Raw genomic sequence first — 24,489 nt, 5'->3', positions numbered from 1 at the left:
TGGAGGATGTTGCAATACATAGGAGCGGCGGAAATGACGTTTACTAGGTGGTACCACAAGATAAAAAAAAAAGTAAAATAAAATAAAAAAATATAAAATATAAAAAAAATACAATTCATCACGTCTATTCAAACCGTGGTGTTCCAAGGTCCCCGCTAAATCTTGGAGCGATGACAGATGGGTGGGTGTTTAACACCCACCCATCGTCGCTTACAGACGCACTTCCAACCTTCGCGACATTTTAGTTAAAGCACAGCTGCCTACTGTCACCGCTCCTAACAGCACTAATTTACCACCAGCAACTTTCCGCTGTGGACAAAATTGCGCCACTTGTCCTTACATTACTAACGGTCTTAAACATTATACATTTTCTTTCACAGGCGAAATCCGTAACATCAATTCACACATAACCTGTAACACCAAAAATTTAATCTACATGGTACAGTGTAACCGCTGCCATTTACAATACATAGGTGAAACTAGGCGACGTCTCAAAGACAAATTCAACGAACATAGACGCCCAGTTGACAAAACTAACATTACATCCAAACCAACCACTGTTTCTGAACATTTTCTTTCTCAACCTAACCACTGCCACACTATAGACTTGTTTCCATACCTCAAACTGCCCTTGGACATTTCCTTAACATTACATGAAGTAAACTCAGGTTAACATAAATAGCACTCCGGTTAGCCTAAAAAGCACCCCAGTTAGCCTAAATAGCACTCCGGTTAGCTTAAATAGCACTCCGGTTAGCTTAATTTAGCTTAGGGTTAAGGTTAGGGTTAGCATTTATATTGAGGGTTGGGATATCTAGCCATGAAAACTTGAAGAGAGGGAGGGCAATTGGAGATATGGAAACGAGTGCTAACCATGTTTTTTCTTATAGATTTAGCGGGGACCTTGGAGCGCCACGGTTTGAATAAACGTGATGAATTGTAGTTTTTTTATATTTTTATATATTTTTATTTTATTTTACTTATTTTCTTATTTTGTGGTACCACCATGTAAACGTCATTTCCGCCGCTCCTATGTATTGCAACATCCTCCATAATATAATATTGCGGTAATTTCATTTATATAATTTAGTAACATCTAAACCTGAAGAAGGCTGGTTTGGCCAGCCGAAATATTGTTTTAAAATATATTACGTTGTGTCAGCTTTGCAGCAGTCTTTGGACTTCTCATCGTCTAACTTTCAAATTATCGCTTTAAAAACTGTACAAAAACATATGCTCCTTCGCCCTCATCAGCGCAGAAAAATGATCATAATCACCGGACCAAAACGAAAAACAGCACAAAGACACAAACGTTGTTGGGAGGCTACCCTATTGAGCCTCCTCCGATCATGTCATTCCAGCGGATTTTTTTCTTTAAACCCCTTTATCTTCATGGTCATGATCATGAAATCCCAATCTCATTTAAAGTTATTTTTTCCTCTTGATTTCAACAACAAAAGCCCTTTCTGAGCCTTTGCAGAGGCTTCAGACGACCGCTGAGCCGGAGAGGGGGGGGGGGGGGGGGGAGGGACGGGGGGCTGACCGAGCCTCACGGTCTGACGACGTAAATTAACAATTTAGGAGAGGTTTTAAGGTGGGAGTACACCTGAAAGCCGTTTTCACGCCGCTTAAAATCGGTCAAATGGAAATATCTTGTTTGCATTTCAAGCAACACAAAAACCCTCCATTCATAACACAAATCAATGATGGGAATTGGGGTGTTTTATGAATTTTTGGGTGATTTTTAGGTATATTTGGAAGGAAATAATTTTTCTTGAAGGATTGGTAAAAATAAAAGAAATAAGAAATGTTGAAGATTTAGTGAAGTTTTAAAATTAGAATTTGTAGTTAATAATTAATAGACGGATACCAAGTTAGTCCACTAGAAACCTGGGGTGCTCTTGCGTGGTTATCGACTGCCTGTTAGTGTTCCAAAAATCATTTTCTTTCTTCTATCCATTCTTAAAACCTCTTCAAATTTCACTCAAATTCAGGTAAAGCCCCACCTTAAGCGCGCTTAAAAATATACCCCATCTACACCAGCGATACCCAACTGAGCAAGTAGCGCACGAACAGTTGATAAAATAATTTGCACCGCTTTGTAATAGACCAGTTTTTAAACTGATTAAAATTGCTACTTGGATTATTTACAAACTACATTGAGATTCAGAGATGAGTAATTAATTTCTTTTGTTTTTTCCCCTAAGCATCGTAGCCAAACTAGACATGATTTTAAAATATCGAAACCGGTCCATTTCAAGATATTTGTCAGGAAAACATTTTAGAAGACAAGTAAAACGCCCATTACATATCACCTCTTAAGATAGACGGTAAAAGCGTATTTTATAAACACTTTTTTTTCAAAAGGTATTAAGTATACCGAAGACTTATTGTATGAAAAGACAAATATTGACTCTTTTAATACTGTTAGAGGAGAAAGGCTTTCAAACTCTAATTTTTTGGCGTGGACAGGATTAAGACAGTCTGTTCCTCTGAATCGACGAACACATCCACCTAGTTTCAGTTCAATGTCGTTCTTGATTGGGAAAATTTAAAATGTTGTGACTACCATCGATTCTTAATAAAGCTCAAGTATAAAAAGCCTAAGAAATGGGCCAAGTTAGGGGAAGAATTTGATTTGGAAGATAATTATATCACTGAAGCATTTTTGCTGCCCGTAAGAGTTTCCAGTGAACCTTACCTACGATCTTTTCAATATAAAGTATTGAACTTTATTCTTTTTACCAATGACATTCTTTTTAAAATAGGCTACACTCCAAACCTTAATTGTTCCTTTTTGTCAAGATACCATAGAGACTAGCAACCACATATTGTTTAGTTGTCCCTTTTCACACTCTTTTTGGATGGACGTTGTTGCGAACATTCTAAAGAACGTTATAATTGCGGTTGTCTCTTACTGCGTGACGTTATCATAGGAATCTTGAAGGAGGGAATGGGTCTAGTTAACTATGTAATAATTTTAGGGAAAACCTATTTATGGAGTTGTAGGCACAAAGAGATTAAACCGTCTGGTAGCCACTTTCAGAAAATTCTTGAAAATAAACACGAAACTGAAAAATATCTCGCATTTAAAAACAATACAATTGTTTCTTTTCGCAATAAATGGAAAAACTATGAAGAGTTGCTTCTAAGTGGCTATAGTTAATTTTTTATTTTTCAGTTAATTATGGAATAATATCTTGTAAGTAATTTAACAAGTACACACATGCAAAAGAAAATCTTCACTTTTTTTTTTGCGCCTAGAGAAACTTAAGTATTGTAATGCAAGAACTGTACACTAATACTTTATGTTGTATGCTAACCAAGGTTGTATGTTAAATAAAAAAACAGTTGAAAAAAATATATATCACCTCTTACCAACCGAGCTCTAGGTCCGTACTGTAAACAGCTGTCCACGGTTGCCGCATTCTGTTGACTCTCGGTTTGGTCTCTATCATGTCGCTGTCGTCTTAAGTTTTCTACGCAGTCCGATCAGCCTTGCAGAAATTTGAGGGTGTGTGAGTTACGCACCGAGTTTTTTCCCGTTGATTTATGGCCCAAGCGCGAAGCTCGCGCGCGGGCAATAAATCAACGGGAAAAAAAAAACGAGGATCCGTAACTTACAACACCGACCGCAAAACGAGCTTAGTAAAATATTCATTATATCTCTGAGGCTAAACTGGCGCGCGGGAAAGGAAACTTTCAAATTTAGCGGGCTGTACAGTAGAATGTATATGGCCCGCAAAATTGACCAATCACACCGCGCGTACTAACTAAGAAATGGTAATGGTAATGCATTTATATACCGCATTTTCTATTTATATATATTCAAATGCGGTTTACATCAGCATATGTCCATTAGCGACCTCATCCTACCCTCCCAACCCATGAAATCATGAAACAGCACAAAGACCAGACCAGCACACCAGGAACTCCATGCCCTACTCTTTGCGATTAGTGTCTGGGTTCTTTAAAGTGCCCCTAACCCTTCAATTTGTTTTCTTTTGGTAGATTTCCATATCTGTGAAGATCTCATTTTCGAAAATTTTTTTTAGAAATATTGAATCCTTTTTATTTTACGAGCGCTAAAAGTTACTGAAATTTTTAAATTTTTGCGCCCTTTAAGCCCCGCTGGGCAAATTTTTGTCTCGTGGGCTCATTAGGAACGAGCCAATGAGAAGCGTCCGATAATTGACACTTTCTTAGCTGTGACGTAAGAAAAGGACACCAAAAGGATTCAGAAGGAATCTTATGCATGCTGATTCCTTTCTCTACATTTCGAGAGTTGCTGCATCCAAAAACCACACATTTTTCAACCATTTTCTCTGCTTACAATTGAAGCATTACCGCGAATCTTCGGATATTTTTGCACGATGTCCTTTTCTTACGTCACACTCCACATTTGGCCGAGTGGGAGACTTAGGCGAACGATAGGTGAAAATATCGACAAGACTGCCTTCACTTCTAGCGCTCGTAGAAAAAAAAGCATTCAATATTTCTCAAAATTTTTTTCGAAAATGAGTTCATGAAAGATATGGAAATCTACCAAAAGAAAACAAATTGAAGGGTTAGGGGCACTTTAACGTCCCACAGGGTTATAAACATTGAAGTATAATAAAATATCTGAAATTTAAATTAGCTCAAATAGAAGGGCCTCGTTGTTACCGAATAATGTGAAAAAGTAATTAGTTCCTCCCAGATTCGCTGAATATTTAACCAGAAAATAAGCTTTTTTGGGGGGAGCGATTTTTGCACAGTTAAACGCGGGTGTTGATATAGGCAAATCAGTTTAGCCGGCTTTGGAAACAGTGTAGTGTATTTATCCCGTGTATTTATCTCGAGCCATTTTCCTCTGCAGAAGCCCCCAGTCTGGCATCATTAAGCTGGAAAGTGGGTTAAGGCAAGCCTCTTAAGGAAAACAGAGGTGAGAGGTGGTTTCATGCTGACTGAGTCGCCAAACATGCCGTGTAGCAAACATGGAGGCCCACGAGTAAATCTGTCTCCAACGCAATTTGGGCCAACCTCGTTCCCAGAGTTCTTCCCTTGGAAATTGGAATGGGTGGGAAAAGACCCTGGCATCGGCTGGCCACGTGCCCAACAAACACCCGAAAATCTTGGGTGTAATAAATTAGCGACGACTAGCAATGTGTGGGTCGATCCTGATTTTCCAGGAAACCTAATGTGTGACATCAACTGGCGCTTCGCTCTCGGCTAAAAGAAACGCCTCTTATGCAGGCTACATTGAAGCTAGAATTTAGCACATTATTATCGTAGCAAGTTGGCGGAAACAGGCAGAAAGTAGCCGGAGTCAGTCGGCTTATGTTGGCTCTAAACCACCGTAAATTTTCTTCCTTAAGTTTCCGTTTGCTTGAAGCCTTGTGAGGGATTTTTAATATATGCTAAAAGGCCTAAATGGTTTCGGGAAATCGCTAAGTACTATTCCAGTTCCTACCTGGCTTCTTGCCGGTCAAGGAAGACAAAAGCACCATTCTTTGTCTGCGCTTTGAACTCAAACACAAAATCCAACTGATACAGTCAAAGTACTATAGCCTGGACTTTAAGGGGGTAAAATCAGCATTTTTAGGAACAATACAAAAAATGAACTGTAGAGCTATATATGAGGTCAAGGTCATTTTTGTATTATGAAACTCAGTGGCTTCACAGGCAGCCCAAGCTCGCATCACTAGAGAGCGTGTCATGATAATTTAAAATCACTAGGGGGACGATGACCTTTGAGTGCAAAGCGGTATTGGGTTACACTGAAACCATTGAGAATTTAAACGCATTATAAGACTTTGTATGGGGAATAAAATATTGTCGATTCCGAAGCTTAAATAATGCTAAGTTTTAACTTTCATTCAATAAAATGAACACACTGAACTGACTCACCTCTGGTGTATTCTCGTGCGCTATTTTACCGTTTCGGACATTCTTTGAAATCACTGTTGTTCCCTTCATGATGGAGTAAAGGCGGCACACTTGGATTTCGACTGTAAGCTACCGTAGTCCCGCGTAGTCCCCTTAGAGGCGGTTTGCGCCTCGAAAATCTATTCGAGCAGTGATTTTTTCATGCACAATTAAAGCGCCATGATTTGCGAACCTCGGTGGATGCTTCGTCGTCAAAAATCCCCACGCACTTGGCTGGAAATGAACATGTTCTGCTTGAGATTCCACCCGGGAGGGGGGTGCTCCCCTATATAAGGTATATAGGTATGTGCCGCCCCAAAGGGTATGGTTTTTGAGCCGTTTTGGTCTGAAAACGGGTATAGATTTTGACCATTACGGTCTGAAATCGGGTCGAGTTTTTGGGGCAGGGAACATTTACGAAAGCTTACAAACATATTTTTATTCTCAGTACGTAACTGGAACGACTAACTGATAGCGAGAAAAAGAAATAGATAAACTATGTCATTCCAGCTTACTCAGTTTACTCCTTGCGTCAACTTCTGTTCGGCACTGATGCATAATTATTTGCAAGTTCAGGTCTGAAAACGGATATGAATTTTACAGGTCAGGTCTGAAAACGGGTGTGGAAAATGGCATGTTTAGGTCTGAAATGGGGTCGGGATTTGAAGACCCGGGCGGCACACCCCCACCAAGAATTCCGAGGAGTACTCCCCCCCCCCCCCCCGGGACCCGGGGAGATTCCACGATCGCTTCTTTTCTTCGAGTGCTGGTGATTTTGAAACGGTCACGGGGCTTGGGTCCGAGGTCAAATTAGCTCTCTACACGAGGTGGCTCAGTCGTTTCATGTGTACACAGCACTTACCCCATCCCTTTATTGTTCCGTGCGACTAATGGCATAGCGAGGCGACACAGGAGATGGGATTTTACGGTATTTCATTCCATTTTATCGCTGGAAGGCTGCTGTCCAGTTTATAGAACTTCTTCAAGGTTATTTTGCCAGGTTGGTGGTATCGAAAACGAAGAAAGAATCACGAAGCACTCTAAAACTCGAAAACGAAGCACCCTAAGTCGAAAACAAAGCACTCTAGGTCAAAAACGAAGCACTCTAAAACTCGAAAATGAAGCACCCTATTTTCAATCAACTACAATCACTTCAACAGAGGCGAAAAACCAAATTTATGTTGATTAGATAGAGAGATTGTTGTTAAAGAACTAAAAAGCTTTTACAGAAGAAAAATATCAACAAAAGGTAACGCTTGACATTCTTTATTTACGTGGAAAGCAGGAAATTCCACTTTGAAGTGTTACTTTTAATTCAGTCAGGGCTGCGGAAATTCATTTCAACACCTCACAGTTGAATAGTTTTGCGCAGTACTATAGCCGTTATCGTGCTTGATTCGTGACTAAATTTCGACCCTGAATAAAACAAAACAAAACCCTACTAAGTCGTCCTTAAAAACTGAGTGCTTTGTTTTCGACCTAAGTGTTTCGTTTTCGAGTTTTAGGGTGCTTCGTTTTCGACCTAGACTGTCTCGTTTTCGACTCCGAGGGTGCTTCGCTTTCGACCTTGGGTGCTTCGTTTTCGAGTTTTGGGGTTCGTTTTCGCTACTACCGGTTGGCTTTCGGTTGAGTGTTCTGCTCGCTTCTCTTCATGTCCGGCTAGACACTCACATTCAGCATCTTTGAGAAGTAGTATCTTTTCTCTAGTAATTCTTCGTTCAATGTGAAGCTGTCCTCATCACCTCTGGACTGTTTTTGTTGACACAGTAAATGTATCAAAAAATATTTTTCACCATTTCTAAAGATTTGATTTAATTTGACAAACTTTATTTACGTTACGCGTCAAATATGGTAAAACCCTCTGCTAATACTAATGCTAATCTGGCTAGTACATACTGGATAACAAATGTGCAAGTGCACAATTAAACTGATTAAAAAAGTTCAAACTGGGTCGCAACCATTACAATTGTTATCGAACATTCCTCAAATCACGCTTTCTAATACCTCTAGCGAATCATTTCCCTTACATTACCGTTTTAGAACCTCTCTGCAGTAATAATTCAGATTGTCTTAATTGACACGGTAGAGTCACGTACCTTAAAAGTATCACAAATATTCCTAGGACACAACTTTTGCTTTAATTTAATTTGAACATTAAAACACGAATGTCTAGCAATCGTCAAGAGCGATTTTGTTTTTCCGTTTTCGCTTTCCTCGAGGAATATTTCTATACTTTGAAATATTTTTCTTTCGGACAACAGGTGGGGTGCGGGTGAGCAGCTGTTGTTTTTGGTGCTGAACGGTTGACTTCATTTCATGCCCTCTCAGCAGGCCACAAATGCAGTACTTGACTTCTATTTCCGTCACCAGTATATTGTGGTCCACATGAATGAGTCACGTAGGATTGGCATTCATTCCTTTACTCTATTCCTAACGACGCTTCGCCTTTCTGTCGGAAACTTCGCTTTCTGCAATCTTCTCGTTTCCACTCAAGCCACCGTTGTCGGCTTATAAAATTTCACGCGACGCGTAACAAGATTGCATGACGCTTTGTTCGGTCACATTCGTATTTACCAATCGATTTGCATAGTAGATTCAGCCGGGGTAACTGTAAAATATGACTCCTTTGCGCCGTGTGTACGCTACTGGAAGAATGTAACGCGATCTGCCGAGTTGTTTTGTTCCACGTGGGAACGCCTACCTTGTCAATTTTCTGACAAGTTCAAAGTTCGCAACGCTTCACTGGGAAGACTCACATTTCAATTTCCATTCACGTGGTCAAAAGCAAACTTAGTCAGACGGAATGGACGCGAAGGAAGCTCTGTTCAGGAGAATTAGTTAATGCCGAACACATTCACAAACGACGAATAAATAAGGCAAGAGTATAGCTTCTACATTGTACTATCTACTAGCTGGATTTCGAGAAACATCATGGCGTCTTCGGCTGTCAATTCTCACGATGCTTGTACGCCGGTTAATGGCGAAACAAGGGATGATGAAGGAGCAGTCAAGGTTAAATCTTCAAGCAGCGGTTTCCATCCCGCTGGATTTGGTCAGCACTTCTCCACTGATAATTCTGGATCGACAGTCAACAGGTTGGTAAAGCATGTCTATGATGAAAGCGAAAATCGAGCTCGGCTTGTTTTCGCGGGGGCAGCGATGTGTGTCTCAGGGTCATCGACGCAGGCTTCGCGCCCTCGGTTGTTTCTCGAAATGAATCACACGAAATCCCGTTGCCTCGCAGCAAATGACCGCCTTGTTTACACAAGACAATAAAAATTAAACAAAATAGCAGTAGCTGTGGCGGACATCAGTGAATTTGGCATATTTTAATCAGAAAATTTTATTCTTCGAAGGTGTCGAATTTCCGGCACTCGCGTCGCTTGGGTCATCGTGTACATATTTGAGCCTCTCCGTTATGCCGAGCCCTCCTTCTTATCACCGACAGTTCGTCTTATACAGAGGCTGAGTGTAATATATTAAATTATTCTATCTTATGGATACCTCCATAACACTGACAATATAAAGATCGGTGTGTGCATAAATTAAAACGAAGGTTTGACTGCATACAAAGGTCAACTGAGAGTGTCAAACGGCGCGACATAAATCAGATAGCTTCAAAAACAGCCATATTCTTTGACTGACATACCATATATTACTGATTTATTCCTTGTTTAAGACTGCAAGATTACAATTTTTGAGCCAAATGCAAATAAATTCTAAGTGTATTTGATTTATCTGTGATATACTTCACACATCAGTTGTTTTGGCCGCGTACGACCCCGGACTGACTTCCTCAACTGCTTAACCGCTTCGAACACATCGTTTATTCGTTAGGACCTAGAACGCTATTTTACGAATTCAGTTTTCTAAATTTTGTGTCATGGTATTCCAGTGATTTTCGCTGCGAACTTACGAACGAAGTGAATCGATTGGGACCACGTGTTTTTGACAAAACTGCTTTTGTTTACTTGTTTGACGACACCGCTTGCATTGATGTTTTCAGATTCAGGCATTGGGGTATGCAGAGTTTACCGCAAATGCAATAAATGGGTCTGTTAGAATTGTATTGGCTTTATATCGTTGAAATTTCCGCACTTGTAAGTTATTTTTCGAGAAGAAAGTCGGAACGCGCAACGCTCACATTTCACCGCGAAATATGACACCGTGATTTTTGCCGTCATCATTTTGTGTCACTTTAATATGCGCGGTGGCGTTTAAACCTTTGTTTTTGCCACACAGTTTAATAGCATTCCTGTGGACAATGGTTTGATTAATCATTTCAGTTTATTTGCATGTAACCTTTGGCCTTACCGGAGGTAGTGTAGTGGTGTGTCTTCCTATTTTGCTTGTACTCAACATCACGCACGAGAAACTCGAGCGTCACGAAAACTTCTCCGGTGTGGTGTAAATGCATATGTCAAGAATGATACGTGCAAAGCAAAGAAGAGACTTGAGTCGTCGTTAAAAAACTAAAAAGATGTTCTAAGTAGCAAACGTTCAAGATTTTTTGGCTGTGATACAGGAAAAATGAGCAAAGGAAACTCCTTTAATGCAAGTCATCCTGGCTTTTATACTCTTTGACACTTCCGATCGTTCCATGCCGTGTTCCCGGGGAGAGTACTCCTCAGGACTTTTGAGTGGGAGTGTGCGGCTTCTTTCTCCAAGCCCTGACACTGACAAAATATCTAATTTTCCGGTACCTTTTTTCAGACCTGGTTTCTAAAATGCATACTCATTTCAGTAAAATCTATACCCGTTTACAGACTTTCCGACCAAAATAGTTAAAATCTATTCTTCCTGACAAACCATACCCTTTGGCGCCCTTTGGGGGCTGGGGAGGGGGGTGGAGGTTCAAGTTTGTCAGTACCTGAAAGAATAATCGACTCACATGTGAACGGAGTATCATCTAAACCCTCTTTAAAATAAAATACTTGAGCACTTCGCTTCGCCACATTTCTCTGAGTGAAACGTTTCTTAGATCCATGAGATGCAAACTACTTCTCCACTCTACCGATTTTTTCAGGAGACTCCAGTTTTTCAGCAAGACTTTCCGTTCTCTATGTCAGTCACGAAGTTCTCCCAAAGTCTATGTCAGTCACGAAATTTTCCCGAAGTCACGAAATCTGGTCAAACATAATAGAAGTCATTGGATTTTTGTGGATCCGTGGGAAGCACTCGGAAATCGAATGATTCAAGCCGAACCTGCGGTTACGGTGACCTCTCTTTGAGATGCATGCACTTACCCGCAGCGTTTTCTTGTCCCACCCAATCCTTCGACTCATTTCACGCACTCTCTCTCATTCAAACCTTCCCACATCGGCCACCTCTCTTCAATGGCCAGTATATACTTTTCGAGGGTTGCTTTTCGATTATACAATTTATCCCGCGTACATGGAAAATGTTTCCAAAGTACTGCTTTTCACATCGTGACATACCGTAATTTGTAACAGGAAATATAACCAACTGTTATTTGATTGACCCTGACGACCTGAATCTTTGCTTTCATTCAGAAAAGCAATTCATTCTCCGGTTTCACCTGTCTCCAATTCACCACGAAGCCGAAAACCGAAAGTTCCTTGTCTTCGATTGACAACAGTTCAGCGGCGACTGATTTCGATTGTGTCCAATCACCGAGTTCTCTTTCGTCGAACCCAACTCATTCATACGATCGTTGTTTGTCTGTTTTGATTGAGGTCGATTTAATGTGGATTTCTCGACAAGATTTTCCTGGATGTCTATAGCTTTTCGCGTGTATCTTTGGCATATTCTTACGACGTTTAACACATTGCTATAGCTCATTCCCGGCATAGCCAAACCTTGAGTCCAGCTTTTCAGTCTATGGATCATGAAATCGTCAAATGGTGCTTTTATTAATCTGGGCCGAGTTGTTCAAAGCCCGCCGATTAAGCTAATCCTGGGTTAACGTGAACTTTGATTCGAGTATATTTACTAATCCGTAAGGATTTCTCCAAAAGAATTTTGCCCCTCAGTTTTCCCTTAGACTTTTCTTTACCATTAGATCAAAATTAGCCTTTAAAATCATCTTTAATGAGCGTGTTGAAAACCTTGGTTAACTTATAATCGTGGATTAGCGTTAATCGGCTTTAGAACAACCCGGCCCTGGATTTTTGGATAATTGGATGTTTTTCAAAGGTTACTCGAACTTTCTTGGTGTTGAAAGATTTGTTAAAAAAGCAGAGATTGTTTTGCGTTAGAGTCACGAAACACTATTACCGATTCTCCCCTTCATCGGTCATAGGAAGTTGGTCTTGCTAACACACGATGACTAGTTACTGTGGCAACGTAACTTTATTTTAGGCGATCTGGCCAACGGTTGGGGCTTAAACCCAGTGTATTTATGTTACATAAAGCAGTTAGTAGTGCTGATGAAAATACTACTTCCCGACCCCTTGCGGTATTGGTTGAGAGTCCTTGAAATAAAGGAGTCACCTCGAGCTCCAATATTTCCTGGGTAAAAGGCCGGATCTGCGTCGCCCATTTTCAGTTTGGGGCTATTACTTTAAAAGGCAAAAGACAAATTAAAATCAAAGGAAAAAACAATGGGTCAGTTTTGTTTAAAATGTAAAATTCCGCTGCGGCTGGCCAAGATGGAATTGACTTGTCAGAAATCGTGCTCTCATATTTGTCGCCAATCAGCGTAGAGTGGTTGTGTAAACAAATGCGCCTTACTATAAAAAGTTGTACCCCTCTAAGCGACTACCCAAAATGTCAAGCCAAGGTGGTCACACGTTTCACAATAGCAGCAAAAATTTGAAAGCATCCATTGTGATATCATAAGAATGACAGCGAAAGTCAAACTTTGAAGTGTATCTCGTTGAAGTCTTTTAATACTTCATACACGGTGAGCGGGTCGTGCGAGGTGAGAATTACAATAGTAGACAGTATGCAATAGTTGGCCCCAGAGAAGTATAAAATAATGTTAAACCAAATCCATCGACGTTCTCATTGCCAGATGTGCGCCAGAGGCCTGCGTGGCCTGCCGATTCCAATCGGCTATCGATCGCCGCGCGAAAATAATTCCACCAAATTGTCTACGAAAAAGCTTTTGCGATGAACTGAGTTGTTGCCAACAGAGGTATTCTGTGAATCCTAATTGACGTCAAACAACCGTTATTGAAGCTAAGTATACAAGAATGGATAAGATGAACGATGTAACCGTCAGACTGACCCTCTCGACAACTTTTGAAAAATTTAGACTGAACTTTTAAAAATCATTGAGTGACTCGGCAGGGTGCTCTGCACATGACTGTGCCCCTCAAGGTATATCGAAGCACTGTGACAAGGCATCAGAGGGAGTGCATTCCTCTTCTGATTGGGGGACTGTTCGATCATCTCGGATGTTTAAGCTGCATCTGGTTAGGAGGAATTGACGGCAACGAGTCCAAGTTAAGCGTATTGCCATTTTATTTTCAGAGAGCAGATCGTTGTCCGGTACTTTGTCTGTTACTCCTCCATTGTAACCCTTCCTTCGTCAGTTAAGAGAAAGTGAGTCTCCCCATAAAATATTCAAAGTGGCTGACCGTCCGTTTAGCAATAAATGCTGCTTGTTTATTGAATCCATAACGATAACGTTCTAAATGAAAAAAGTTGTTTTTCATTTTAAGCGTTTTAAATTCTTACTTCCGGTGTCACTTGAACGTGGTATGACTGTTCACTTCGCATTCCTTTTAGTCAGAAACCTTTTGCATGGTGCAGAAAAAAGCTCATACGGCGGTACATGTATAAAGTTTTCCTTTGTCCTCGCCTATTGGAATACAAGTCCTGAAGTGTTACCACTGGTAACACTTCAGGACTTGTACTTGACTTCAGTACGGGGTGGAGAGGGAGTTGCTGTTTACATGATGTAAACAGCAACTCCCTCTCCACCCCGTATCTTTTGCCCAAGGTAGCACGGCTAGTGTCGGTTTATATTTTTTTCCATTGAGGCTATGTCTGGAGCTTATCCCCGAAATCCATACGATCAAAGAACTGCACTAGAAGTGTACCACATCCTACCTGCATGAGATACAACAACCTTTGGGTAATAATAATAAAATAAATTATCACCCCCCCCCCCCCTCCCCCGATAATTAATGTTAATCGACCCACTTCGTGATTTGAATTTGAAATTTGGTCTTTTCTCTTTGTTGTTTTGTGGGGACGGCAAAGAAATCCAAGGAAATATATAACGTCCGTGCAGGGCAATTGTTTTTGCTCATTAAACCCCTTTTTTGTGGCGTAGTTCTCATGCTCGCGTGCAAACCATTTGCTTCATTTTCTCCTCAATAAAATGGGAGGGGTGGTCTTAATATTTCATCGAAGTACGTAAGATAGTAGCTCCAACGTTTCAACGTTTCAAATATTTCATACCAAGCGCTCTAAGATTGAGGAACAAGAAGCGAAGTGAGTGCGCGAATGAGAAAAATAATCGCTAGCTAAGCGAGCAAGTAGAGTCAACGTTAAATGTTTTGAGAGTTTCCGCACCGCATTTTCTTTCTTTTAGAGAAGCTGATTGGAACAACATCCTTTGAGGGAAGTGGTCAAAACTACTATACTCGAACAGGACCCACCAAACCCCAAAATAGATGGTGGCCCCTGCCTGCACCCCCCTTCCTCAACTTCAAAAGATGGTGTCTTTATTACATAGCCACTCCTCTATCCAGAAGCAAAAATGACAGTGAGATTCAAACTTCACTTTTCTTATTTATCTAGCAATGCTGACTCTTGCTAGCTGAATATTTTTGCGTCAACTCAAATTTTAAAGGCAATAAAATTTTGTCGGTAATGACCAGTTCCCTTACAAAAACACCTTTTTTTGTCTATTATTCATTAGCTTTTCATTGACTTTTAGATACTCAGAGGACGACCCTGTTTGGCAGGAGGTTGCTAGGCGATATCAAGAGATTTTAGAAAGAGAGAACAAACTCCTCCGTAAGTACCCTGCTTCCCTTGGTCAGATGACCCCGGTGGCTAAACATACACCACCGTCAGTGAAAGCCTTGTCCACCCCAGGGGGGGATACTAACAACAAAGGGCAAAGCTGCGAAGAAGTTGGAAGAACGTGGAGAGCGCCGTCGAGAAAGTCAGCTAAAAAGCAGACATACGCAAAGTGTATCGTCGTAGAAGAAGATAACGGCGTTACCGAGGGCATGAGTCACAAAAGCCTCCCCAAGATTTTAGAAGTGTATAGCTTAAATTCATTGAAACTTCAAGGCGAGGAGACGAAAAACCGTAAGAGGAAGAACGCACAAGACCCGTCGTCTTCCATCAACGGGGAAAGCTCAAACGATGTAGCACAAGATGACAATTCACATACTTTTCGGTCCTGGAAAAAACCTTGTGTAGTGCTAGATAACTTTATAGACCTCACATCCGACGACGAGGAGGAAACTATAACGTGCAGTTCAGACAGCAAAGCTGTAGAAAGCAGTAAACAGACGGAAAACGTGAATGCGAGGGAATGTGAAAGTGAGCGTGAGCAATCCAAGGAAGTCGCGAATGTCAGAGGAATCGAAGCTCAAACTAGAAAATGCGACAGGAACAAACGTGAAGGGGGTTTTGTTCAAGAAGGGAATCAGGGTAAGAGAAGTTTCCCAACACAGCAACGGGAACAAAATGAAAGCAAAAACTCAATTGACGAAGGTTGCGACAAGAGTGAGATCATTAATAACAAAAACAAAGACGCCAACAACAATTACAATAACGGTAACAAACAGAAAAACCAAAACGGTTATCCCAATGTAGGCGGCGAGAACGAAACTTTACAGGAGGAGGACAATGGCAACAGGGGTAAGACTATGAAAAAAACCTTGAACGAGGAAAAATCAAATTGGAAATGTGGTAGTTTGAGCAGTGGCAAGAACAATGCTTTGGATATGTCGTACCGAGAGAATAAGATAACGGATCTTAAAGCGAGAGTAGCGAAGCAAGAAGAAGAACTCGCAAAGCTAAGAACGTTTAAAGGGTCGAAACCAGTGACGTACGAAGACCCGCAAGCAACACTAAACCACTCAACTGCGCAAAAATCAGAACAAAAAGAGAACACAAAGATTGAGCTTGACAACCAGAAAAGAGAAACCACCGTTGGAATGGTTAATCTAGAAGATATCTGTCAGCACGTTATAAAATCTTTTGACATTTTTAATGCTCGAAAACGTAAAGACATAACGGTAGAAAAAGAAGAATTTAACGATTTTCAGGTGCTCGACAATAACGCCTTTGACGTCAACAATGGCAGCGTTAGCAAGCAAGATGAATTTTTGTTTCAAGTTGGTTTGAGAAGAAAATTTTCCAACCACAAATAGCCTTTGTAATTCACTTCTGAATGACGTTTCTTTTGCCCTTCTTACAATACAAGTTGAATAACAATAAGTAAGAAGAAAAGACGGATAGAAGACACTTTCTGTTTTCTACTGTGTAGCCGACCATTGAATTTAAACAAGAACTACATCGATAAAGGAGGTGGCACTTGCTTCATTTCGTCATCTCCTGCGTCCATTGAACCGGCTAGATGTGCTTCAAATGTGACCTCATCAAAAGTGTTTCTTCTAAAATATTAAACACATTTCATTAGTGACAACCATATACACGAGCGGTCCTGTTTAAGCTTTTCTTGGTGGTTTCCATTTCGCATGAGAAGCCAGGCTAGGCCGCTTAATACCCCAGCGAACCTTTTGTGCTTAGCTTAACGTTTGTCGGATTTATTCTTGGGTTAAATGTCGTTAGCAGAGTAATAATTCACCCGCAATATCATTTCCTATGCTGCTTATTAGTCGAACGCTAATCAAAAGGCATTTTAACTTGTGAGCATTGTTGGTATGTTTTGTTTGCTGGCTCTTGTTGTAAGGTAGCAGTTTATCTTCAAAAGGATACATTTTCTTCGATTTTATGGTATTCTTGTTAATTCTAAGGAAGAAACAACAAACTTGTTCTGATCTACAGTTTCGCGGTGCAGTCAACCATGCGTTAAGCCGGCGACACACTTGGCAATTTTATACGCCGATCGCCGAAATCTGGCATGTCAGATATCGGCGATTAAATTCGCCAGCATTCGCCAAGTGTGCCCGTTCCCGCGATTTTCTACGCTTATCGCTGCGTATCGCCAGTAAAGTCAACTGATCAGATTGGGTGATTTTAGCACGACTTTTCAAAATGCCCCTCGATGGATCCCGGGAACAAGGTTGAAGTGGCACATGGCCGCGATCGGCGAAAACAATCGCCAGATGTGTCTGCATCAATCGGTGGCGATCAATTTCGCCGCGATCGGCGTATTAAATCGCCAGGTGTGTCGCTGGCTTTAGCACCCTGCGGAAAGCTGTTAGGAATATCCGAATCTCGTACTCAGATCTCAGTTGATCTTGTGACCTTCCTTCCGCCTGACCATGGGAGATCTGCGTACGAGATTAATAAAAAGGACAGAGGTGCGGTGTAGCGCCTGCTTTACTGTGGGTTCGCCTGCTGTGTGGCGGTTCTCACCTCCGCCTTAGCTTCCAGTTTGATGCAAAAGACCGAGGCCCGAGTTCTCGCTGGCGAACCAGATTTTCGCATAGTACGTTATATCATGTTTTTACACGTCTGCTTACGAGATTAATGAATATCCTTCTCTTCTTTGCTTGTTCAACAAAGAAAATCGCGATAACGAAACAGAAGCGTCGGGTCATTTTCACATTAGCTTCATTTTGCTGTGACTGCTTGAACTCATTTCCATTTCAGTTTTTCTCTCTCTCTATTTTTTTTTAAATTTAATTGACAAAACTGAAGTATTCTGATAGTTGTAGCAAAATGCCGCCTTCGTAAAAGTATCCTATCCAGTGGAAAATAGAAATGGCTTCTTCTAGGATTTGACAAAATACACGGTTATTTCTCTCATTGATAATCCTTTATTCTCCTCGGTAGAACTGAAGCGGAAGAGGAGGGGAGGGCGTGTGTGCGCGGAGTAACAGTTGCACAACCAAGTTCTATAAAAACTTAGCTTTTATTACATCTTAGTCTGGTGTAACAAATGACACTGATTTAAATTTAAGGACTTGTCAAAAGAACTCAGCAGGTTAGTGCGATTGTAAAAATGGCTGTTTTGAAAGGGGCAAGAGAGCAAAAACCCGACGTCGGGCATACCGGCTCACACAATAAAAAAAAACTGTTGATCATGACTAGCTTGGCGTCCACAGTTTGCAGTTACGCCTGTCGTTAGGTTATCTGAGCCTTTAAGCCCTAACAGTGATCAGCATCCAATTTCTCCCTGTAATATCAATTTTTATTAAACCCCTGAGGTCATGAGAATTAAGGATATGATCACCCAAGGTGAATTTTCTTGATATTTTAATAACTTCTTGCCAGTACTTTTATAAGAAAAGTATGGAAGCAGGATAGGAGAATTTGTTCTTTGATATTAAAGGGTTTATCGATTAATGGCAGATCAAAAAGACTAGCTGACATTCTATGACGCTGACTAAGTGCGCCAGCAATTCAAAGTGCTGGTGTCAGTGCAATTTTTTGGTAGCTATACTAGTTTTTCAGTGTTCCGTCCAAATGACTTATTCTGTTTTGTTCTACTGCATATTTCAGTTCTGGGAAAAAATTGAGCGCTATAAAAATTATACAGAAACAGGTAGTTGACCACTAAAGTACCTACGCAGCTTAAACGCAGCCAGTAACCTTATAAGTTTGCTTAATTGGATCCAAGTGTTCGAACACTTAATTGTTCAAAAACGTTCTTGTTCGCGATGCTGGTGAATGTTAACGCTTGTAAATTTAACGAAACGGTCACAGTAACACCTTAATTAAGCCCCTGATTTCTTTCCTATCCTTCTCCACCTCTCCTTTCTCTTCCTTGTCAACATCATCGTCTTTATCGTCATCATCATTATCATAATACACATCGAGTTTCATCCTCATCGTCATCATTATCACCAAGTTTATTTACTCTTTCAGCTGTAAGCTGGTAGTTCTAACAAGTCTAAGAAACGACAGAAATTCATCTTGCGAAAGTGATCCTTGCCTGATGTCGGGTTTCACGACCTGAAACGCAGAATTGTCCGGAAAAAGGGTCCGTTTTTGCTCATTTGTTCCATTTATATCTTGTGGTGCATCCTTCCTAAAATGATACCGAAATCGTTTTGTGTTTGACAGGCTGGTATGTTCTGCACGACTAACTCGCTTTCGTCTTCTACATACTGCGACAGATGCTTCCTGTTCGTTGTAGAAGTTATCATCCTTGGTTATCATTTGACAGTCCATTACCATCGAAGAATCCCTTCCATTTTCATATAAACTTGTAACTAAAGGATAACCATAGTCTTCCTTTAAGCTGGAGAAAGTTTCTTTCGATTGAAAGATCCTGTCCTTGCTTTCACTTTTCAGTCGACTAATTTCCTTCTCTTGTTCTGCCAGTAAAGCTCTCAAATTTCTGATTTTTTCTTCTGTTTTAGTGAAATTTCTGTCATCATTTTTTCCTGTGGATAAACCTTGGACATCAGATTTACTGAAAGTTGTCACGTGTTCAGATATTTCATTTAGCCGTCCCGCGTTCTGTAAACCGGAATCGCTGGTTTTGCTGCTAGCTTTTCCGTCAGGACTGCAGTTCTCAAGTTCATAATTTAGCCAATATGGTATGTCTTCTGATTGGTCCGTTTCGTAAAACTGACACTCGTCATCGCACGAGGAAAGGGAATTGTTCCACCACTTGTCAAAGACTTTCTTTTCTGAAAAACTGACGACAAAAGTAACATATTATAAGAGATAAATGGCACATTCAGGTACAGATGGCGCACGAAACATTCCTACAAGGCGTGTGGACTACGAGAAAACACCGCTACTTGATTTCCCTGTGACACATGATTTTTTTTAGAAAGAAGGGAAAGTACTTTAAAGCCCTGGCCAAAGTATCGAACAATGTTGGATATGAATGTTGGGATAGTCGCAAAACACTATCAAACATTGCTAGACAAAACAAGCTACCGGTACAACTTGGCGCTAAATTTGAAAAAAAAATGGCGCTAACACGGAAACCAAAAGCGCTTGTGGCGTTTATGGTACTGGAGCTGTTCGAGGACACAAATGACGGAGTCAAACGAGGAAACTTTCAACTTCAGAATCCCTCCAAACTCGGTTCTTCTTGGTACCTTTTTTCTCTTTCTGACACTCTGGCTCTTCATCAACAACCACGAGGTCCTCTTCGTCCGCCATCTTTGTTGCAAAAGACGCGAGAAGCCTTGGTTTGAAAAATAGGATAGCGATTCGTGATTGGCTAGCACAGCGAACGTGGGCGTAATGTTTGATCAAAAGCAAACCATATCCAACACTTGACGAGCAAAAAATGTTGGACGAACACCATCCAACATGGGCGGCCAAACGGTTGAACAATGTTGGATTGACCAAGGTTGGAACGTTGCATCCAATTTTGTTCGCTAGTTTGGCCAGGGCTTAGTATGGTTCTTCTTATGCCTCCGACATACCTGCGACATAGCCTGCGATGCCTTCTGGGATACTGTTTCGGCCAATGAGAACATTAAAGCCTGGTTTACACGTAAGACGCAAGCATAAGAATAAGCACAAGCACAAGCACAAGGATGTTTACACGTGCGATAAGCATAAGCATAACATGACATACGCAAGCGCAGAAGCAAACAAATTTGGCGCAATCGCGCAGCCGGGCTGTCTTTTGGCGCGAGATTTGATTACAACATGGCGGAAAATGGCAACGCATGAGAAACTAGATTGTACGCTGACAACTTGTCACTGTTTTTCAGTTTCCTTTCCTTGCGCTTATGCTTATGCTTGCGTCGTCCCGGTTTACACGTACGACGCAACGACACAAGCATAAGCACAAGCACAAGAGAATGGAAATCGTTCCATTCTCTTGTGCTTGTGCTCGTCGTTGCGTCGTACGTGTAAACCGGGACGACGGAATCACAAGCGCAAGCACAAGGCGCTTATGCTTGCGTCGCACCGGTTTACACGTAGGTTTCTTGTGCTTATGCTTATGCTTATGCTTATGCTTGCGTCGTACGTGTAAATCAGGCTTAACCGTCGACATGAGAAGTCACCCCAGGTCTTTATCGTCAACATGACTCAACTACACAGGCAGGCACGTAGGCGATTCTTCCGGCATACCGGCGATAAAAAATATATATTTAATGCCGGAATATACCGAAGTGGTAGAATCTATGCCAGAAATCATCCAATTCCAAGCTGACAGAGACCATAGAGCACTTACATGAGGGTGTGCTATGCCGCAGAGATAGCTGGGACTTCAATGGAACTTAAAGTAGGCATTGCCGGTGAGGATCTCGCAGGTACTTTAGCGGCATATGAGAATAGTTAAAATAATTTTGAAATCAAAAGATAGCACTTTGATATTAATAGCACGGTTACGTCATCATCATGGAATTCTTGTCATCGTTGTCGAGAACGAGAAACGAACAAACTGTAAGTGCCAACTCGAATAATAGTTGTTTTCACAAACTAGTAACAATAAAAGTGAAATTAAATGTTAAAGCAACTTAGCGGATCATTAAAGAGAAAGGCCATTTCCGTTTGCGCGTACCTCACAGAGCCTGCAGATACTATTCTTAAAGAAACCAAGCAGTTCCGCTATAAAGGAGATTGTATGCACCGCAGGGGTGATATGCAAATTTAGACGTGCGCGGGCGGTATTGACTAGAGCGTTGTCTGAAATGAATATGCTTCATGATATCATAAAAAACCAAAACATTGCAAGCAAAAATAAGATGTGTTTCTTATTCTGTTAACACGAGTTTAGTCCGGACTTAAAATTAATTAATTTTATCCGCAATGACCGTATAAATAACGTTTGTTATTTGTCCGCGTTGTCTACGCCCTTGTGGTTGTTTGACAACTAAATGTGAGAAAGGTTACTGAGACCAGACCAGGCCTCCAATTTTAATACTTGGTTTTAATGAATTGAGTGTCTTCACATAGTTGCCTTGCTTCTGTGTCCAGCTATTCTGTGCATGTCATGTTTTGACGTGACCGGCATCATCTCAGTGTCAGTTTATTTTAACAAGTTACTGGTCCCTGTCTATTGGTGCATCTTACTACTGAAACACGCTTGGGGTTCAGTTGTAAATTCGTTACAAAGTGAACCCAAAGCAACGATGTACTTGAATTCTGCAATTTCTGTCAGTCTGCCTGACCTTAGAACTACACAACTAAATTACGTGTTGCAGTGACTGTCGGACGTATTCATAATACGTCACTGATTGATTGCGAAAGTGAAAGTAATCACGGTGTCTGAGTAACAAGGAAGTAGTTTCTTTCCACAGTTTTCTTGATTTTTCAGTGTAAACGTAGCTCGTGGGAATGAGAGAAAATCATCATAATTTAACAGGAGCACTATAACCAGTCAACACTGAATCAGTTTCAAGCGTCGAGCCTCAAATTAGTGCTTTCGTCGGCTGAACGTTTGCGTTCGGTGAAGAATATCCTCAGGGGCACCCAACAGATCGTTTCGGTAAATTATCTGTTCGGAAGGCCCTTCATCCCCTACAATTTTCTTTAGGGAATTTTTACCTCGAACTTTCGCGATATGGGAAATTTAAGGCCTAGTGTTTTCGGATTAATAAAAATCTCGTTTCGGGTACCGAAAGAAGGTCAGCTAAGATTTTCGCCGCGGGAAAGAAATAAGACCTAAGGTTTTCGGGAAATCGACAAAGATGCCCCAGTAATTTCGAAAAGACTCAGGTTGCCCTCATGATCGAACAACTAAAATATTATAGCGCTGCCTAAAATGAACCTACAGAGCTTTATAGGCACTCCAGATAGCCTCAAATAGCGTTTCAAGGCATCTGAGAGAAAACTGTCGTTGGGTGCCCCTGTATCCTCTGTCGTATCCCGTCATGAACTGTTAGTGCTGAGTCTTTACAGTGATTGAATTATCTTGTACGTTTAAGGCTGCAGTGGACGCCATATTTAGTTCCTTTTGACTTGAAACTAGGTATCGTTTCTTACAAGAATGAAATTAATAAGAAATAAACGTGAGGTACATATACTGAGTTTAGGCAATACAACGTGTGGACTACAATACAAACATGTCGAATACAACTCAAGTTACAGCAGGATGGAGTCTTCATTATGTTTGACGATTTGGCCATTCGCCTCTCAAAGTAAAATGTACGACTTGCTAGGTAGTTATTGGAGTTATTTACTGTGATGTTTTGCCGGTTTTGTGGGACTTGATTTACATTCTACCCGCCTAACATCTAAAGTATCAATTTTGTTTATAATGATTTCATATAGAATGGCAGTGTAGCCGTAATCTACAAGACACATTATATTTGTCTAACAGAAATTTCACGTAATATAAGGAGATGAGACAGCGTCTAAACACGAACCTTTCAAGCGGTGATTCTTTTTCGTCTCTGGTGAACTTCATCGAAGGCGCAGAAGAGTTCTGTTTACTCGACGTGTCTTTAATCGTGTCTTCCTTCATTTGTGAGCTGGCCGATGTGAGGCAATTCGCCTGTTGCTTCTCCGACTGACAGTGAGGAGCCGTTTGATTAGTCTTGATCCAAGTCGAATGAGGCGACTGCCGCGCTATGTTTACAACCTGGGTCGCCATAATCCCACCAGGAAATTCGGTCTCTACAGCTTCTGTTCGAGTGAATATATTACCCATCTCTCCTCTGTGACTACAAAGCGTCATTTATGGCTCCTTTGCTTTCTCTCTTTGGCTCACTTTAGTTGAGTAGAACGGCCGGGCTCCTTTTCCTCAGTCACTAGTGTTGGGATTCTTACGTTAAACCACAGTATTGATAGCGATATATTACTCACACTTTATTCCCGTCGACACTTGCATTGACTTGATCTACTTTCAAACAAACCTCATTCCAAGTTTCTCGCCGCTGGCTTGGATTCTGCTGCAACACGTCTCGTCAGTTTCTCTTTGTCTCCTAAATCAGTAACGCTTTGAACCGAGAGGGCCGCTCAGTCGACTGAACATGTTAATATTGAAACCGCTTTTCAAAAGGCATAATTAAATATTGATGGCAGTCGAATTATGACAAAAAATAATTGTTTACAAATTAATTTCATTGTTCCTCTCTACCAATCAGCTGCATGAATTACCAAACCGCAACTTTGTGCAAGGTCATTCGACGTGATTGTCGACGCTAAACGACAAGTTTGCCCAATTGAGTTTTTGTTATTCACTTCTTTGTCCTTAGTAAAATGAGAGACATGCAAAAACTTTGATTTCAAGTTCATACAAAGTTAAAAGAACAGCTTGGTATAAAAGGGAAACAAGGTGCCAGCTACAAGTTACTCGCCGAACAGATCGAAGAGAATGTTATTGAAAATAGTAATAATACAACACTGATAATATGATATTTTCATTTACTTGTGAATACCAGTCGGCCTTCTTTGGTGTATGCATCGATATTTTTGTCCGATCCACGTGGCACCATAAATAACCAGTTCGGCGGGCCAGTTCGGCTTAATACAACAGTAATCTGAAAGTATCATCCAACTTGTCTTGAACTAAGGGAACCAAGTCTACCGTTCTCTAAATAGACGAAAGATCGTCTTCGCAGCCTTTATGTACGCAACTTAAGCAGTTGCGAA

At 41.0% G+C, this 24,489-nt stretch overlaps 2 protein-coding genes across 2 annotated transcripts; one reads left to right on the top strand and one right to left on the bottom strand.

Annotated features, from left to right (window-relative positions):
- The first annotated feature begins 7,790 nt into the window (after positions 1-7,790).
- Positions 7,791-16,716, top strand: LOC146484202 (uncharacterized). The gene is made up of 2 exons (XM_085104988.1): positions 7,791-9,002; positions 14,762-16,716. Exons 1-2 carry the CDS (start codon positions 8,839-8,841, stop codon positions 16,212-16,214), a joined length of 1,617 nt encoding a protein of 538 aa, XP_084961114.1. The 5' UTR covers positions 7,791-8,838; the 3' UTR covers positions 16,215-16,716.
- A 1,149-nt stretch (positions 16,717-17,865) lies between these two features.
- On the bottom strand, positions 17,866-24,013 carry LOC146484201 (uncharacterized). Its single transcript, XM_085104989.1, has 2 exons — positions 23,262-24,013; positions 17,866-19,618 (listed from the first exon to the last, which is right to left on the bottom strand). Exons 1-2 carry the CDS (start codon positions 23,570-23,572, stop codon positions 18,829-18,831), a joined length of 1,101 nt encoding a protein of 366 aa, XP_084961115.1. The 5' UTR covers positions 23,573-24,013; the 3' UTR covers positions 17,866-18,828.
- Between the last annotated feature and the right edge of the window lie 476 nt (positions 24,014-24,489).

This window comes from Pavona decussata, unplaced genomic scaffold (assembly GCF_977016875.1).
Source record: "Pavona decussata unplaced genomic scaffold, jaPavDecu1.1 SCAFFOLD_36, whole genome shotgun sequence".
Taxonomy (NCBI): Eukaryota; Metazoa; Cnidaria; class Anthozoa; order Scleractinia; family Agariciidae; genus Pavona; species Pavona decussata.
Note: the sequence above shows the minus strand (reverse complement) of the source record. Positions and strands in the feature narration are given on the sequence as shown.

Bases quoted from the DNA above. Each gene is read 5' to 3' on its own strand.
- LOC146484202 (XM_085104988.1), top strand. From the start codon at position 8,839: ATGGCGTCTTCGGCTGTCAATTCTCACGATGCTTGTACGCCGGTTAAT. The intron at 9,003-14,761 runs GTTGGTAAAGCA...ATTGACTTTTAG, and splicing joins TCTGGATCGACAGTCAACAG to ATACTCAGAGGACGACCCTG.
- LOC146484201 (XM_085104989.1), bottom strand. From the start codon at position 23,572: ATGACGCTTTGTAGTCACAGAGGAGAGATGGGTAATATATTCACTCGA. The intron at 19,619-23,261 runs GTTCGTGTTTAG...TTTTGTCGTCAG, and splicing joins AAAGAATCACCGCTTGAAAG to TTTTTCAGAAAAGAAAGTCT.